This window comes from Orcinus orca, chromosome 19, assembly GCF_937001465.1.
Source record: "Orcinus orca chromosome 19, mOrcOrc1.1, whole genome shotgun sequence".
NCBI classification, from domain to species: domain Eukaryota; kingdom Metazoa; phylum Chordata; class Mammalia; order Artiodactyla; family Delphinidae; genus Orcinus; species Orcinus orca.
This window is the reverse complement of record NC_064577.1, coordinates 36200472-36216811: the sequence shown is the minus strand read 5'-3', so window position 1 is coordinate 36216811 and position 16340 is coordinate 36200472. Positions and strand designations below refer to the sequence as shown.

Below are 16340 nucleotides of genomic sequence, written 5' to 3'. Positions count from 1 at the left end.
AACCACAGGCAAGAAAAAGAACCAGGGAGCCTTGGGAAAGTGCTACTGTACCTGCTTGAAGAAAGAATGGTTCAGGAGGGTGCTAGCACTTGGTCTGTAGAGGAAGGGGAGGAGAGACCAGCATCAGCCCTGTGCCCGGATTTCCCCAGTCCTGCTGCTTCTACCTTACCCTCAAGTGCCCCCTCTCCTTCCCTCAGCTCACCAAGAAACAACAGCCAGAGCTACCCAGGCTGGCTTCCTAGCAAACCCCTCCTGCCGAGGGGGCTCTGGACTCGTCCCAGGAACCCAGACTTTTACAGGACAGAGGCATCCTCTCAAACCCGGCCTTGCACTCCAGAGCCCCCTGGGCTCCCCACAAAGCCCACTCCCAGCCCAGCAGACATACCTTACATCCGGGTTGCGCTGAAGGCACTGCTCCACAAAGTGGTGGAAGTGGGGTGAGAAGGTGCGGTGATAGGGGTGGGACGGCGTGTCGCCATTGGAGGTCCTGGGGGGGCTGGGGGCCAGGCTCTCACTCAGGCCAGAGTTGGCCGCTGAGCGCGAGGTGCTCATGGTCAGCTCCTCGGCAGGGATGGTGCTGGTGTCCAGCAGGCAGGGTACGGTGCCGTTCAGCTTCTCCAGCAGCATCTGGGGAGGACAGAGCCAGGGGCTAGGCTGGAGGGGGCCCCTGGAAGGCCTATAGAGTTTCTTCACAAGTATACTTTCCCCAACACGAGTGATTCGGGAGAAGTAAAGAAAGAAGTGGAAAAAGTCTGACTTTTCCAAAGGACTGGCAGCCACACCCTAGCAAGGCCAAACTGACGAGGAGGACTGCAAAGGAGTACCCGCCTCCGCCGTGGTTGGAAGGCAGGGGCTTGCAGTCTCTCCCCCTTCGTAAGGCATCAGATCCTTCCAACTGTAAAGCCCTCACCCTAGGGTCAAGGTGGCAGCCAGGTCCTTTCTTTAAAGCCCAGCCCCAGTGTGCCACGCCCAGGTGGGTCCGATGGGGTTCATTCTGGCCGACTGTCACTGCAGCGGGCTGCACAGCAGCAGTGCACCCAGGGGCGGGCTAGGCAGCTGTTCCGAAGTCCTCAGACTCCACACATGTAAAAGCAGCCCACCTTGGGGACTGCTGTCCTCATGGACCTCGTGAGCTGTTCAAGGCAGAAACCTGGAAATCCTTCTAGAGCTGTGCTGTCCAATATGGGAGCCACCAGCCACATGTAGCCATATATATATATAGAGAGAGAGAGAGAGAGAGAGAGACAGAGACAGACAGAGAGAGAGACAGAGACAGACAGAGACAGACAGAGAGAGAGATTTTTTTTGGTTGCTCTTGGCCATGCCACTTGGCTTGCAGGATCTCAGTTCCCTGACCAGGGCTTGAACCTGGGCCCCAGCAGTGAAAGCACTGAGTCCTAACCACTGCACTGCCAGGGAACTCCCATAGCTATTTATCTTTACTTAAATTCAGCTTAAAATCCAGTCCTCAATCTCGCGGGCCACAGTGCTCCACAGCCACAGGTGACTAGTGGCGGCCACGCTGGACAGCCCAGGTCCAGAACATGTCCATCACCTTAGGAGGTTCTCCTGGGCACTGCTGTTTCTGCATCCGTACCTTGTTTACCTAAAAATGGCCTTTTAAGTCTTTCCTGAGCATCCGTTTCTGTCTTACTTAGACTTCCTAGACTCCTTACCTAGATAGATTTCCATACCCTCCTAACTAGTCTGCCAGAACTAATCCATCTGCGAGAGTCATCTTTATAAAATATGTATCTGATGCTATCACTCCTTCAGCAATTCTCCACATGCTTTGGGACAGAAACCGAACACCCTGGCGTGGCACACAAGCAAAGTCCTTCGTGATCTGCCCTTGCTTCCTTCTCCAACCACGTCACCTAGCAGCCCCCCAGAAGCACCCGTACTTCAGCCATTTACAACTACCTGCTCTTCCCAGATCCTGTTTTTTTTTGTTTTGTTTTTTTTTTGCGGTACGCGGGCCTCTCACTGTTGTGGCCTCTCCCGTTGCAAAACACAGGCTCCGGACGCACAGGTTCAGCGGCCATGGCTCACGGGCCCAGCCAATCTGCGGCATGTGGGATCTTCCCGGACCGGGGCACGAACCCACGTCCCCTGCATCGGCAGGCGGACTCTCAACCATTGCGCCACCAGGGAAACCCCGGTCCTGTTCTTTCTTGACTCTGGGTCTTTGCACATGCTGCTCCCTCTGCCGAAAAGAGTTTCCTTCCAGTTCCCATTCTTCACACAGTTAATTCCTATTTGCCTTCAAGTCTCAAGGGTCACCTCCTCCCAGAAGCCTTCCCAGATCCCCTCCTCTAGAGCTGCCCTGTGGCCGTTCTCTAGCTCCTCCTCTCCCCACAGGGCAAGCAGTCTGTGGCTTCTGGGAGAGGCTGACTCAGAGCCTACACGGCCGCCCCCACCCCCTCTCAGGTCTAGATCATGCTCCAGGTACTTGGGACCCAGGTAATCCTTGCCCAAATGACCCAAGTCCACTTCCTGGACTTGATAAGACCTGGATAACCCTCTTCCCTGGGTCTGTCTCCAAGGGTAGACGATGCCACTGGCTGCATGTATACCTAGAAGCCAAGGGCGGTGGTTAAAAGGGGCATGAACAGAAGTAGAACGTGCAGGCTGGAGGTTGCAAAGGTATTGACTGGAACGTGGTAGCACAGAACCTGAGAAGTCTAAGAATTCTAAATTAGAAACTGGTCTTCCAGGTATATGGATCAAGTTAAGAATATAGAACATATTTTATACATCTATAAAACTTTGTTAGCTTAATTTATATGTTTTAAATAGACACCTGGTGTGTGGGCTCCAGGCCTGAAATTGTGAGCCCACACCCGCCCCCCGCCCCCCCCCCACCCCGGGCTCCATTACCACCACAGTTACCACTGACAGAAGTAAACAGTTACACAACTGTCTCCCCACTGGTGGGGCTCTTGAAGGAAAGAACTGGGTCTTTCATCTTAGTATCCCAGGCTGGTGTCCTGCGTGTGGCGGTTCCTCAGCAAGTGTTTGTGGAAGGCAGACAGGCAGGAAGGCAGAAGGAAGCCCCTGGGCTGCAGGCTCACCTGGGTGGCAGGCATATCCTTAAAGGGGACGTGGCCATTGGCTAGCTCACAGGCCGTGATTCCCACACTGTAGATGTCAGACTTGGCATCGTAACCCTGAAGATTCTAAATCAGGAGAAAAGAGCCACAGGTCACTCCACACTGCAGCCTTGGCCACTGTTCTTAGAGAAAGAAGCGGGTGGAGCAAAAACCGGGGAGAGGAAAAGAAGGCCTGTCCCCAGACCGGGACCGGCTGCGGAGACTTTCCTCGCCTGCACTACGGAGGGGTCACTGCTGTGTTAGAAGGGACGAATGCCTTGCTGATGCTCTGTGGCAGCAGGAGGACGTGCTCCTGCTTAGGACAGGGATGTAGAGAGCGCCAAACATTTCCCAAACGCTCTTCTTCCCAGGAAATGGCAGCATCTTTGAAGGGAGCCTCAGGCGCAGCTTGGGACCCTCCCCAGGGTGGGGTGGGGGGGAAACGAGATCAGCTGCTAAGGGCGTGGAACACCTGCGCGAGAAGCGTCCCAGTTCCACCTGCCACCAGGGAAGCCCTCCCTCTGGGAACCCCCATCCCCGGAAACTCCTGAAGGCCTCCTTGGGGAATCACGAGCTGGTGGGGATTGGGGGCTCCTTGAGACCCAGTTCACAGACCTGCTGGAGGACCTCTGGGCTGAGCCACGGCAGAACCTTGATACTGTACTTGGGGAAGTCGTGGACCACACGCTGCCGCTGCCCATGGCTGATCATGCTGAGGTTGCTGCGTAAGCCAGACAGGTAGACCTTCCCATCCGCTGAGATCAGAACATGGCTGGCCTTGACGCTCCTGGGGGGCGGGGAGGGGGTCATGGGGCAGCAGGAGCCCCTCACACCACAAGCCTTTGTCTTCACACACTAGACCCAGTCAGCCCTCTCCCCTGGCAGGTGTGTGTGTGTACTATACGCATATACATCACATATATATACACGAACATGCATTTTTATGAAAATTTTCAAATATACACAGAAAGAAAAAATAGCATGACCCCATTTACATATCACCAGACTTTAAAACTTATTTATGTTTTGTTAAAGTTCTCTTTTATGCTTACAGACCATTGCTTCCTCTACCATCTACTGCCTTTAATCTGTACGTTCTGTTTGTAGGTATTCTCGAAAGTGTATTGTTTTCTCTCACGTGTTTTCTATTGACCTAATGGTACTGTGCTATGCAGCCCATTCTTCAGTGTAATGTTTCCAAGACCCATCTGTGCTGCCAACTGTATACACCTAATTGTTGCTTCTAAATGCCACCTGCACTCTGGGGTGGGGTCTAACACTTACTAATCCATTCTTCCAGGAAGGACACTTGTGCTGCCTCTCATCACCACAAATATGAACAAAGATGTCCACATACATGTCCCCTGATGGGCCTGTGGGAGGGTTTCTTTGGGGTATGCACCCAGAGGCAGCACTGATGGTCCTGGTTCTAAGTGACTCCGACTGGCTGTGTTGGGCCACCTTCCACTATCCGGACGGGAGACCCACCTCTTCACTGCACTGGTCCTCACCCAGCCTCTGAATTACAGCCAGTCCCACGGGTATAAGGTGACATCCTCCTGTTTTAACTTGATTTTCTGATTCTTGCTAGACTTGAGTGTCTGTTCATATGACCATTAGTCTTTCAGGTTTTCTTTTATAAACTCCACATCCTTTGCTCATCTTTCTGTTGCTCTGCTATCCTTTTCTTATTGATTCACAAAATTTCCTTGTTACTAATCTCCTGTGTGTTTTAGACAAAACTAACACCTTCCATGCTGTAACTCCTTTCTTAACTTTGTTCCTGGTGTCCTGTATTGGAGAGGAAGTTTTAATCTTGATATTATCAATTCCATCCATTTTTTGCCTTGTTTTGTGCATGTAAAACATTTAGAAGTTATGCCTCAGGTCACGAAAATATTTCCTCGCGTTTCCTTCTATCTAAGTCTATCGTTTCCATGTAGGCCTTTAATCTACCTGAAGTGCTCCTTTGTATGTGGAGTTAGGTAGGGGTCCTAGTTTTATTATCTCCCCTACCACGAGCCGCTTTTCTGGACACCATCTACAGAGCAGTCTGTCTTCTCCCGAGCCTCCCAGCATAGGGCTGACTCCAGGGCACACCCCAGTATGGGTGCTCCAAGGAAGGAGAAGGTGGGGTGCAGAGGCCCACGTCAGGTGTTCCCCTCATACTCGGGACCAAGCTGCTCGGTAAAGAGAAAGTCAGTAGCTTTAGTGCTGACAGGGTAAATGCTCTGCCCTCCCAGCAGAGGCAAGGGCAGGATTCGACCCTTGCTTTAAACTCTGGCTTCACTAGCTTCAGTCAACCTTTACTCGAGGGCTCGTGGGCCCAGATACCACTCTTATAAAGGGTTAACAGGCCCAAGAAAGCACCTGTGCACGTATCCCATGTGGTGGATGTAGTCCAGGGCCTTGAGCGCCCCCTGCAGTATGTAAGCAATCGTCAGCTCATTCATGCCGTCCGTGAAGTGTGTGCAGATGAGGTCCTTTGCAGAGCCTGAGGAAGAGGATCGTGGGGACAGAGCACAGGGTGACAGCACGTGAGCAAGCTGACAGCAGAGTTCTTAGAACCCATCCCTGACAGGACCCCTTTCCCACTCACCGTATGCCATGAATGATGTGACAACCCACAGCTCATTGTCTGCGATAAAGGTGGCTCGATATGGCAGGATATTGGGATGGCTGAAGAGCTTAGAGACATGGAGCTCCCCCTGAAAGCAATGGTGAGCTGCAGTCAGAACCAAGGGGCCCCAAGGAGGACGCTCAACATGAAGGTGGCAGCACGAATAATACGGGGACCTAGGCCTCCCTGCGTGCCCTGCTCAGAATCCTGGGAGCAGCCCGAGCAGGTGCCACCAGTATGAAAGGAACCAGGCTCTGCCATCTCAGCAGGGAAGCCAGCCCTCCTTCGCCAGCTTCTGCCTAACTTGGGCTCTGCCAGCCAATCCTAAAGCACCTCGAGAAACCATTCCCTGCCAACAGGGAAACTGCTAACACCACAGCAGAGGGTCACAGTGCACCACCTCGGAGGCCATGAAAACAAACCGCCTACTGCAGACTTAGGAAGTTATAAGCTTAGCTCAACTTCAAGGGCCCAGGCACAGAACTCCTCTTCAAGATAAGAAAACAAGGACTTCCCTGGTGGTGCAGTGGTTAAGAATCTGCCTGCCAATGCAGGGGACACTGCTTCGATCCTTGGTCTGGGAAGACCCCACACGCCGTGGAGCAACTAAGCCCACGCGCCACAACTACTGAGCCTGCGCTCTAGAGCCCGCGAACCACAACTACTGAAGCCCGCGCGCCTAGAGCCCGTGCTCCGCAACAAGACAAGAAACCACAATGAGGAGCCCGCGCACCGCAACGAAGAGTAGCCCCACTCGCTGCAACTAGAGAAAGCCAGCACGCAGCAACAAAGACCCAAAAAATTTTAAAATTAAAAAAAAAAGATAAAACAAAAAAGTGTTTTCCTATTATAAAGGAAAATGTTGTTAGCAATAGAAACACGGAAAGAAAGCATTAAAGAACAAACAACAACTACTAAACATTAGAATAGATTTCTCCAGCGACCTCAGGCTGAGAGCTCCCTTCCTCAGAAGCAGCTATGAAAAGCGTAAGACCGATGGAATTTTAAAATAAATTTGGACAAAAGATGTGAAAAAAAATTTGGACAAAAGAACTACAGCAACTCCAGGGTCCTGGCCTCTGGGAAATGAGCCAAGGTCAAATAGGCAGCAGCACCTTCTGCCTGTCCACGGCTGTACGGGATAAAGACAAGAATCACAAAGCTCAAATATGCTCTAGAACAAACTCAGGTAAGTTTTTTCCCAAATAACTGAGCTGGGACTGACATTCTGTTCCATCCTCAGACCCCAAAACTACTCTGAACACATGAACTGGTACTGGAGCACTGTCAGATAAGCGTGAGTTCAGAAAAACATTGTAATTGAAGGAGGGGGAGGGGCTGCAGCCAACTGTACTGAAAATACACTGAGCCAGGCCCTAAATCTAGGGAGTTCCCAGGGCAGGCCTTCATCCCCAGGCACTTACTAGACCTGCAGTGTCTCCCAGTTTAACAAGAGGGCAGCTACTTGCTTCTCCAGAAGAAAGGAACCTCAGGCAAACAGGACACTAAGAGTCGGAAGACGGTCGCCCGTGGCCAGGCGAGCTGCCCCGCACCTGGAAAGAGACTGTCTGGGTGTGAAGCCTGCCTCTGCCACTTACTAGTGTGAGCGACCAGGGGCGAGTTACTTAGCCTCTCTGAATAATAAATACGTGAATAAATGAGTCACAGGAGGATCTGGTGAAGAAGAGGGGAGTATAAATTGGGCTGAGCAGTGTTACAGAACCCTTAATGCCAAATGCCCAAGATTCTTCACCAAGAGCTTCCGTAACTTCTTGGCTTGGTCTACCTTCGTTTCCCGCCAGCTGTTTCAGAAGACAGATGTAAAGATGCCTTGTGGTGACTGCTGGAACTAAGAGCCCTCCCTCCAAGTGTCACATTCACGTTCGATTACCTGCAAGAATGTCACCATCTCATTGGAACAAGCTTCTAGGTTAATCCTTCGTACTGTCACATACTCGCCCGCTGGTTTGTACCTTGCTAGGTTCACTGTCATCAGGTCCTCAAATCCTTTGCCTAAAAGAAAAGGGAAATGCCATAAACAGGGACGAGAGCAACACAGGTTTTCATCTTCCTTAAAGAGACTTGATTTGAAAAGAAAACTTTCATTTCTGTTATTTGATTTTTCTTCCATCAGTTCCTTCTCAGCCAACTATTCTGACTGTGGCCCAGGACACCAGAAGTGTACAGCCCAGAAGGACAAATTGAAAAGAGCTTCTCTCCTGGAAACATGATCTGTTCCCCTACACTTGGAAGAAGAAAACCATAGAAGAACCACAAAAGCCAGTTTTGTCTCCACGAATCCTGCCAACTGGCTGACAGCTTCTGGCACACATTCACCCGAGGATGCTGAGACGGCTGCCATGATCCCCTGAAGCATGACAGTCCTGGACATTACCTATAACGGTGAGCAGCTCATAACACCCTCCCTCCGGCAGAAAGCTACTCATGATCTCCTGTTTAGAAAAGGATGCTATCGACTCTGCGCTCGCCTCATTGGTCTAAAGGAAAAGAAAAACAGGTTAGTAAGAGGAACTTGGGGACGGGATGAGAGTGGGGAGATGGTAATTCAGACCCACAAGGAGACTGGCATGTAAACAAACATACAAACTCTGACCCTGGAGCAAAGAAACAGTTCCAGCCCTACTTGATGAGAAATAGAAAGTAAAGCATCAGCTGTTCAATGCAGTCACTGGCACTAATATCAGAGCAAGCGTGAGCGCTATCTACGAGTGGGGGTGGGGACAAGGGCCAGCTCTAGTCAACACTTGGTTTGCTTGTCCTTCCCAACAGCTGGCTCATTTGCTAAAAACTATGAAATTCTTACTTGGGAAAGGATGTCTGGAGAAAGGCACATTTAGAAAAGAGAAGGGGAATGAGAGGTGGGGTTTCTCTTGAATTTCCTGCTGCATTAGGGTCCTTTTTTTTTTTTTTTTGGCTGCGTTGGGTATTTGTTGCTGTGCGTGGGCTTTCTCTAGTTGTGTCGGGCAGGGGCTACTCTTCCTTGCGGTGTGCAGGCTTCTCATTGCGGCGGCTTCTCTTGTTGCAGAGCATGGACTCTAGGCTCATGGGCTTCAGTAGTTGTGGCACACGGGCTCAGTAGTTGTGGCGCATGGGCTTAGTTGCTCCACAGCATGTGGGATCTTGCCGGACCAGGGCTCGAACCAGTGTCCCCTGCACTGGCAGGCGGATTCTTAACCACTGCGCCACCAGGTAAGTCCCTAGGGTCCTATTTTTAAGGTCCTGACTAAAAAAATCCCAAAGATCAGACGCTGAATCTTGCTATAGGCAAAATGTGGCCATAAGAGGCCCCCTTGTTAGCAAACCAAGAGGCCAGACCAATCATTCCCTGACATTTCCAAGTGAAGCCAGAAAACAGCTAACACACTGGGCTGCAGGCAGGGAACAGAGCTGTCAGGTCTCAGCCATCATCCCAGGCAGCAGAAGTGACCTGCTCCCTCGTCCCTGTGCACTCAGGCTGCAAATGAAGCTGGATTCCAGCCATTTAGGATGTGGGTGTCACATGTGAGGTCCTGATGGAAAAGTGCCCGGCAAAATACATGGCAGGCCAATGGCTCTTCCTTCAGTTTAATAGGTTCAGTTTCCTTCTTCCAAACCTAAATTTATTTGTATGATTTAGGGACTGTGAGTATTTTTCTTTCTTTGGGATCCTCTTTCTTGAGATGTATGTCTAACTGAAACAAAGAGCCTTAGGCCAGCTCACATGTCATATGCTGCGTTCCTAAACCTGCCCTCCGATCAGGAAAAGGTCTTTGAATACACGAAGGCTCTTGGCTCAGCACGAGACAGAAAAGTGCTGGAGTCGAGAATGTTCTGACGTGCTGGTGTCACCTTGGGGTGGGGGTGGGGTGCCTGATGTTTGAAACACATCTGGTTTCAAAACAGTTGATGCTGCCAGTGACGAAAGAAACCAAATGGGGTTTTACCTCCAGCACCACTTAACATTAAGAGGAACCCAGTCAAGCAGAATTGAGCCCTGTTAGCAAATCCCAGTTCCAATTTAATCAACTTTCTATTTCTAAGATTCACCTATATTGTTGTATTTAGCCTTATTGTATAATGCTCATCTTGTGAACATACCTCAATTTATCCTTCCAATGCTGAGGGGCTTTTGCAGTTACTTTTCATTCTGCTATTACGAACTGTGCTACTAAAAACACACTTGAATGTGTTTCTTGACACATAAATGCAGGAGTTACACTAAAGCTTACACCTAGGAGTGGAACTGGAGGTCACAGAGTATATGAACATTCGACTTTAGAAAAAAATGCCAAACGGTTTTCCACAATGGTTATATCAATTTACATTCCCGCTAGCGATACATGTATGTTCTTGTTGATCCATCTTTTCCCCAACACTTGGTATATTCAGACTTCATTTCTGCCAGTCTCATTGTGGGTCTGATTTACATTTCCGAGTGCTAATGAAGTTGAGCATCTTTTCATGCATTTATTGGCTTCTCCAGAGTGAAAATGCCTATTTCTGTCTCTTGTCCACTTTTCTACCTAGTTGTTTTAATGCAGGATTTCCCCAAAGGAGGCCCCATGGAACACGGATCCTGCCAGTTAACGCATGAAAAAAGTTTACACGTCCAATTAACTTACAAAATGCAGCACTCTCCTTCTCATGGACAACCACAAGGGGTACTCCCATATTAAGGGCTTTGAGAAGTTCTGTAATTTGACAAAGTATAACTTCGTTTAACCTAACATTTCCCAAAGATACCTGTCCAGAGAAGTCTTTTTGTGCCTAACATCCGTTAAATTTGGGGGAAGATGATTTGGGAAAGGCTATTTGAAGTAAAATATGTGGTATAATGTGAAGACTCGAGGCTTAGGGGCCAGGGATAGGCAGAACTTGAACTCAGTCTATCCCTTGCTCTGTGACCCTGGGCAGGTCCCTCTAAGCCCTGAGATCTTCATCATCTCATCCGTGGAACAATCCCCACTTCATAGGGTTGTTGTGACTATGAAATGAGATAAAATATGTAAAGAGCTTAGCACTACTTGGTGTATCACAGGTATTCAATAAATATGAATTCTATTCTTCCCCTCTCTCTTTTGCTGTCTACTTTTTGGTCACTCTCCTGTTCAGCAAAGAAGATGGAACAGAGAAAATGGAGAAAGCAGAGACTCCTAAATAGGGCTTGATCGATAGTTAAAGTTGGTTTGATTTTGTTTTTTACAGGTTTCTGTGTTTCCAAATGCTCTGAAAACAGATTCTAGGATGACTTAATAGCCACTGTAGCTTCTTGAAACTATCTTGTCTTCAAAACAAGATACTGGTGCCAGCCAGTGCCTCACACAGACAATCAAGGAACAAAATGGAGTACAGATTTCGTAACAGGGAAGAACCAAATCTGACTCCATGTTGGATCTGTTTTACTTTACCCTTTGCTTCCATTGCTTTTGTTCACTAAAGGATACTGTCTATACACAATGGCCTGCCTCAGGGAACCCTGCCCCTCTGCCTGAATGTTAAACCAAAGGGCTTTGTTCAGGGAAGCATCCTGACCCCGTCCACCTGTGGATGGCTGCGAGAAAGAAGAAATGAACACATCCCCTCCCCGAGGCTGGCCATTCAAGGTGATATTTGCAAAACTTACGGCCTTTTTACTTTACTTCCTCATCTCCTCCCCGCTCTGTTCTATAAAAGAAACTGGCATCCAAACTCCGATAAGATGGTTTTTTTGGAGACGCTAGTCCGCCATCTTTTTGGTCTGCCGGCTTTCCGAATAAAGCCATATCCCTGGCCTCAACACCTCGTCTCCCAATTTATTGACCTGGTGTGCGGCGAGCGGAGCAAGCTTGGACTCGGTAACAATTTGAGCAAAAAGTCTAAACCAAGAGCTCCGACACGGCGACTCCCCAGCTGCTGAGAACTTCGCCGCCGGCTCGGCTGACTTTGGAGAGTCCCAGCTTCACCTCATACCTCTAACCCGCTGCACAGACTCTTGCTTTGTTTTGCTGTTTTCTCAAGTATCGACCTGCCCTCAATAAAATCAGTGTCACCGGTTAACACAAAACTCAGGGGCTTGCTTTCAGACCCAGCACCCCCTACTCTGGCCTGTGAGGATCCACACGACCCGGCTGCTGCCTACTTCCACGACTTCGCCCCACACGGGGCTGCCCTGACCCACCGCACCTGACCCCCACGAACCAGCTGTCCCTCCGTTTGGGACACTCCTGCCCCACTATTTTCCCATCGCTGCTTCTCCTCGTCCTTGAGGTCTCAAATGTCACCTATTCATTGAAGACTCTGTCCCGCCGAGTAAAGCAGCTCCCAGTCACTCTATTATGTCATCTTGCTTGATTTTCTTCATAGCGGTCACTGCAGTTTATTTTGTCTACTGCCTGTCTTCTCTACTAGAACGCAAGCTCTGTCGGGGCAGGGCCTGTCTCTCTCCTTCACTGATGTATTCCCCAAGGCCTACAACAGTGCTGGCATCTACTTAAAAAGTAATCATTTAAGCAACGTTTGAACTCAGGAGGTTTTCTGCCCATGACCTTGTTATTCCCATGGGCTGGAGAGGAGAGCAAACGTACCAGTCGGTTCCACTGGAGACAGTTCCACATGCTGACTTACACCGCAAACGCCAGCCCTCCTACAACACATTCCCTAGCTTCCCTGTTACCAGGGGAACTTCACAGATCAGAATCTGACACCTGCATGTGAGAAAGGACTGCATTTTTTAGCAGGTAACAATATGGCCCCAATGAGGACAAACCTAGAATGACTTTGTGTTTGAAGGTCTCTCCTCCGATCTCTAGGCAAACTCCTTGTTTCTCTAATTTGGAAAAAAAAAAAGGACTATGAGGAACAGCTGAGACCTGAGATTTTAAAAAATTCTTTTATAGGCACTTTAAATAACTCCCTTTGGATAAACTACATATAGGATACTTTTTTCTTAAAATTACCTATCTCCCTTTTCCTTGCCAGGAGTGCACGTAAGACATACTACCTACCAGGCTACACACTAAAGCCACACTTTTGTTGAGCTTAGGTGAGAAATGATTCATTAAACTACTGATGTGATTAGTTCATAATTTGACAATATTTCTACTGTCTTTGTTGACTATGGAAAACTACTTCAAAGTGTTAGGTTTAGAAAATGAAATTCTTTAGGTAATTGGAAGATGAGTTCATTGGGCAAATCCAGAATCGCAGGAAATGAACTCGTCTGGTGGCTGCTGTGACCCCTCTACCATTCTGTCCCCAGCTCCCCGGAAATGACCCTAAAATGGATGCTTTCTACTTTGTGGATGTTCTATAGTCTGAACTCAGACAGAAGGCGACCTTTATTTAGGAAAACAAACAAACAAAGGCACTATTTTGAAAGGAAGAGATTTGGTCTGGTTTTACCACAAGAAAGGCAGGTTAGTCCATTATACTGCTTCCGATTTAGAAAAGGTCAAAATTCAGATGAAAAGGAGATATTTAGCCCATTCTCGTTAAACATAGCATGGCACGGTTTTATTAGGAGCTGCCTGCAAAAGGCACAAAGGTCTGTTATCTAAAAAGAGGAAGACGTCTATGGAGAAAAGGGCTCTTATCCTCTCTGTATAAGACACTGATTCACAGTATCAAAAGGAGCTTGGGGACTTCCCTGGTGGGGCGTAGTGGTTAAGAATCTGCCTACCAATGCAGGGGACACGGGTTCGAGCCCTGGTCAGGGAAGATCCCACATGCTGTGGAGCAACGAAGCCCGTGAGACACAACTACTGAGCATGCGCTCTAGAGCCTGCAAGCCACAACTACTGAGCCCGCATGCCACAACTACTGAAGCCCACACGCCCTAGAACCCATGGTCCGCAACAAGAGAAGCCACCGCTTGCCCCAACTAGAGAAAGCCCGCGCGCAGCAACGAAGACCCAAGGCGGCCAAAAATAAATAAATAAACAAACAAATAAATAAATAAAGCAGCTTGGCACGCTGCTGTTATTTCCACTGGTAAAATAAACTAGAAGAGTAAGAAGCAGGGCAAGAGTCTTGAAACTTCTGCCAAAAAAATACATTTTCTGTTTTGTACTTTAAAACATGGGGTTTTGTTTTTAAACTAGATTTGACGTCCTGCCTTATAATCTAGACAGAGATCTATATTATCTCTGTGGACTGAAATCTATTATTAATAGACTAAGGATGGGAAATTTAGTACTACTAGCCACTGAAAGATAACCACATGTTAGAGTGTTGAAACTGTCCCTTTTAGTTTTTGGAGGGGGTGGCTGGTGACTGGTAAGGCTACAAAGGGGAGGAGACAGAAAAAGTGCCTGAGAGTTTTTCAGTTTTCAAAGTACACATCAGAATCTCTCTAGGGTGAAACCTAAGTCCCCACAAGGAGAAGAATTATACCATGTATAAAACTCAGTGACAGATGAGCAGAAACATAAAATGATAAGCCAACCAAAAAAACGTACAACATTCCACAAGTCACCTCCATGCAACAAGCCACAGTGCTAGAGCCTGAAAAATCACTTACTTTTCTCCGAGTGTCACCCGGAGGCTGCTCTGGAGTGGAGAGATTGAGTGTTGGCATTTTGGGTTTTGGAAGAAGACACACCCACATTCAGAACAGCAATCACTGCACTTAGGACTACATTTACTAATGGAAACCACTTAAGAATCATTACAGCAAAAAGTGCCTGCAGTGCTACATATAAACACACACACACACACACACACACACACACAGCCCCAGAGATCCACAGTAAAAATGCTGCAGATAGATGGAGTTTTAAACATGAATCTATGGCTCTTCAAAACTTGGCAAGGCTCTTATTCTACGGGTATTCTTTACTGAGTACAACTCAACTGCTATAGTTCTGGTCATACAATTACTTTCCATCAGCACACAATGTTACTTTCAATAGGCTACTTTCAGAGTCTTATACTGTGAACAAAAAATTCATTATAAAATTATATGCATGGTTGGCTATTTCCCAGGGAGTGCAGGGACTAGAAAACAGGTTTTCCAAAAAAGAAGACAAAAAAGTTTTAATACAGTCACATGTGTTTGTGGGACCATTACCCAATTTGATTCTCCAGTCAGATACATTCTATTCTAAATGAAAATAAAGCAAGGGCTTTTTGGCTCTCTGCTACTCCTGATGAATATGAATAAAGCAAAGGACAACTTAAATGACTTTCTGCTCCAAAAGAAGACAAATTCTGTATCTGTGCTTTTTATTTTCTCTATTCTGAAAAGTGATCAAAGTAAAGATTTTAACTGTAAAGTATTGGAATGATTACACATCTCCAAATATCTTAAATTATATTGCTAGATATTGGGTGCAGAGTAAATTAGCCTCAATTTATCAAAATGAGATTTTTGTGTGTGTGCCATGGACATCAGTTTTCTGGTATATAAATGGCAGGAGCGGCTGCTTAAGAGGGGCTTCTTACAAGTCAAAGATAAGCCAGGTGAATAGGTAAAAGGAAATCAAACCAAAGCTTCTTAGAGCAGAAGGCAAATTCCAAGCTGTATCAGCTTGGTAACATACACTTCATTCAGCTGTAAACAATATACAGAATAATCTCTTCATCCTCCTCAGATCAGAGACTAGGGAATTATCAAAAGACATCCAGAGATCCTACACTCAAGACACTGAAACCAAAATCCATTCATCTAATTCACATAACTGGAATATTTTTAGCTAATTAATGTAAACTGGACTTCCAACTCAATTTCCATCAATGCCAATGTTTACTTTTAAACCACTGTATTGCCCTTAATGCTGGGGATAAAAATGAGAATAGCACCAGAACATAGTATTTTTGTTCCAGTAGCCTTTCCTTTACTGTGCAGATTACTTTTATTCTTTATAACCAAAACAAAAATAACTCATCATTTTTCTAAACTCTTATTTGTCTTCTCTAAAACCCTTTGACAAAGTTTATGAATAATTCAACTCCAGAAGTTCTTTGAGTGGCAGTAGGGAAAATAAATTAATAGGTGCTACCTAGTCACTAGCAAGTTTGAGTTTTCAATTACTCAAGCCTCTCGAGGTAGTTTGGATCAGTTAACCAACACACTCTATCTGATAACCCATTTCTTTAGCTATAGGAGCTGAAGAGAGTATCATGGTGTACAGATAAAAAGAAAGGGGCTTTACTACTATTATTTTTATAGAAAAAGAATTTTCCTTGCCTTAAGTCAAGATCACAGTTCCCAAAACAGCTCAGTTGGAAAATAGCCAAAGGGGAGTGCCTGGATTTGTTAAACCTCAAAATTGCAAACCTACTTTACTTCTGAATCAACATTTAGATTTTACAATAGGAAGTTAGTATTTTTGTCCTGACATTTTTTTTTCTCTAGTCTCTAAGTCTCATGAAAAGATGAGTCAACTAGATTGATCAGAAAAACCATAACTTTTATATCACTGCTACCTTTGTCCTGACTATAATTTTATTTTTTAAATCTTCAAGGCTAGAGACTTTTAAACACCTACTTTTTTTTCCTTTAAGAATATGTATTTCATAGCCAAATACTTAGAAGAAACACGTGTGCTTTTAAGTAAATACTGGCTTTCTAACAATCGAGACAGGCCAAGGACAACTGCCGGATTAGTCCTCAAATTTTGGGGAAAGCATGGATTCAAAAAGGAGCCAAG

General features: G+C 47.0%; 1 protein-coding gene across 11 annotated transcripts in view; it reads right to left on the bottom strand.

Moving 5' to 3' along the window:
* STRADA (STE20 related adaptor alpha) overlaps window positions 1-16340 on the bottom strand; it is a 29211-nt gene that overhangs the window by 1150 nt on the left and 11721 nt on the right. For 7 of the 11 annotated variants that reach the window (XM_033438912.2, XM_033438914.2, XM_033438917.2 and 4 more), the window contains 8 exons: window positions 8108-8210; window positions 7604-7725; window positions 5692-5800; window positions 5463-5586; window positions 3708-3879; window positions 3075-3179; window positions 386-627; window positions 52-94 (listed from right to left, as the gene is read on the bottom strand). In XM_033438912.2, coding sequence (XP_033294803.2) covers window positions 52-94; window positions 386-627; window positions 3075-3179; window positions 3708-3879; window positions 5463-5586; window positions 5692-5800; window positions 7604-7725; window positions 8108-8210 — 1020 coding nt within the window. Of the gene's footprint in view, window positions 1-51; window positions 95-385; window positions 628-3074; window positions 3180-3707; window positions 3880-5462; window positions 5587-5691; window positions 5801-7603; window positions 7726-8107; window positions 8211-14209; window positions 14239-16340 lie in introns of all 11 variants that reach the window. The other 4 variants (XM_033438908.2, XM_033438910.2, XM_033438909.2 and 1 more) reach the window with 1 other exon arrangement.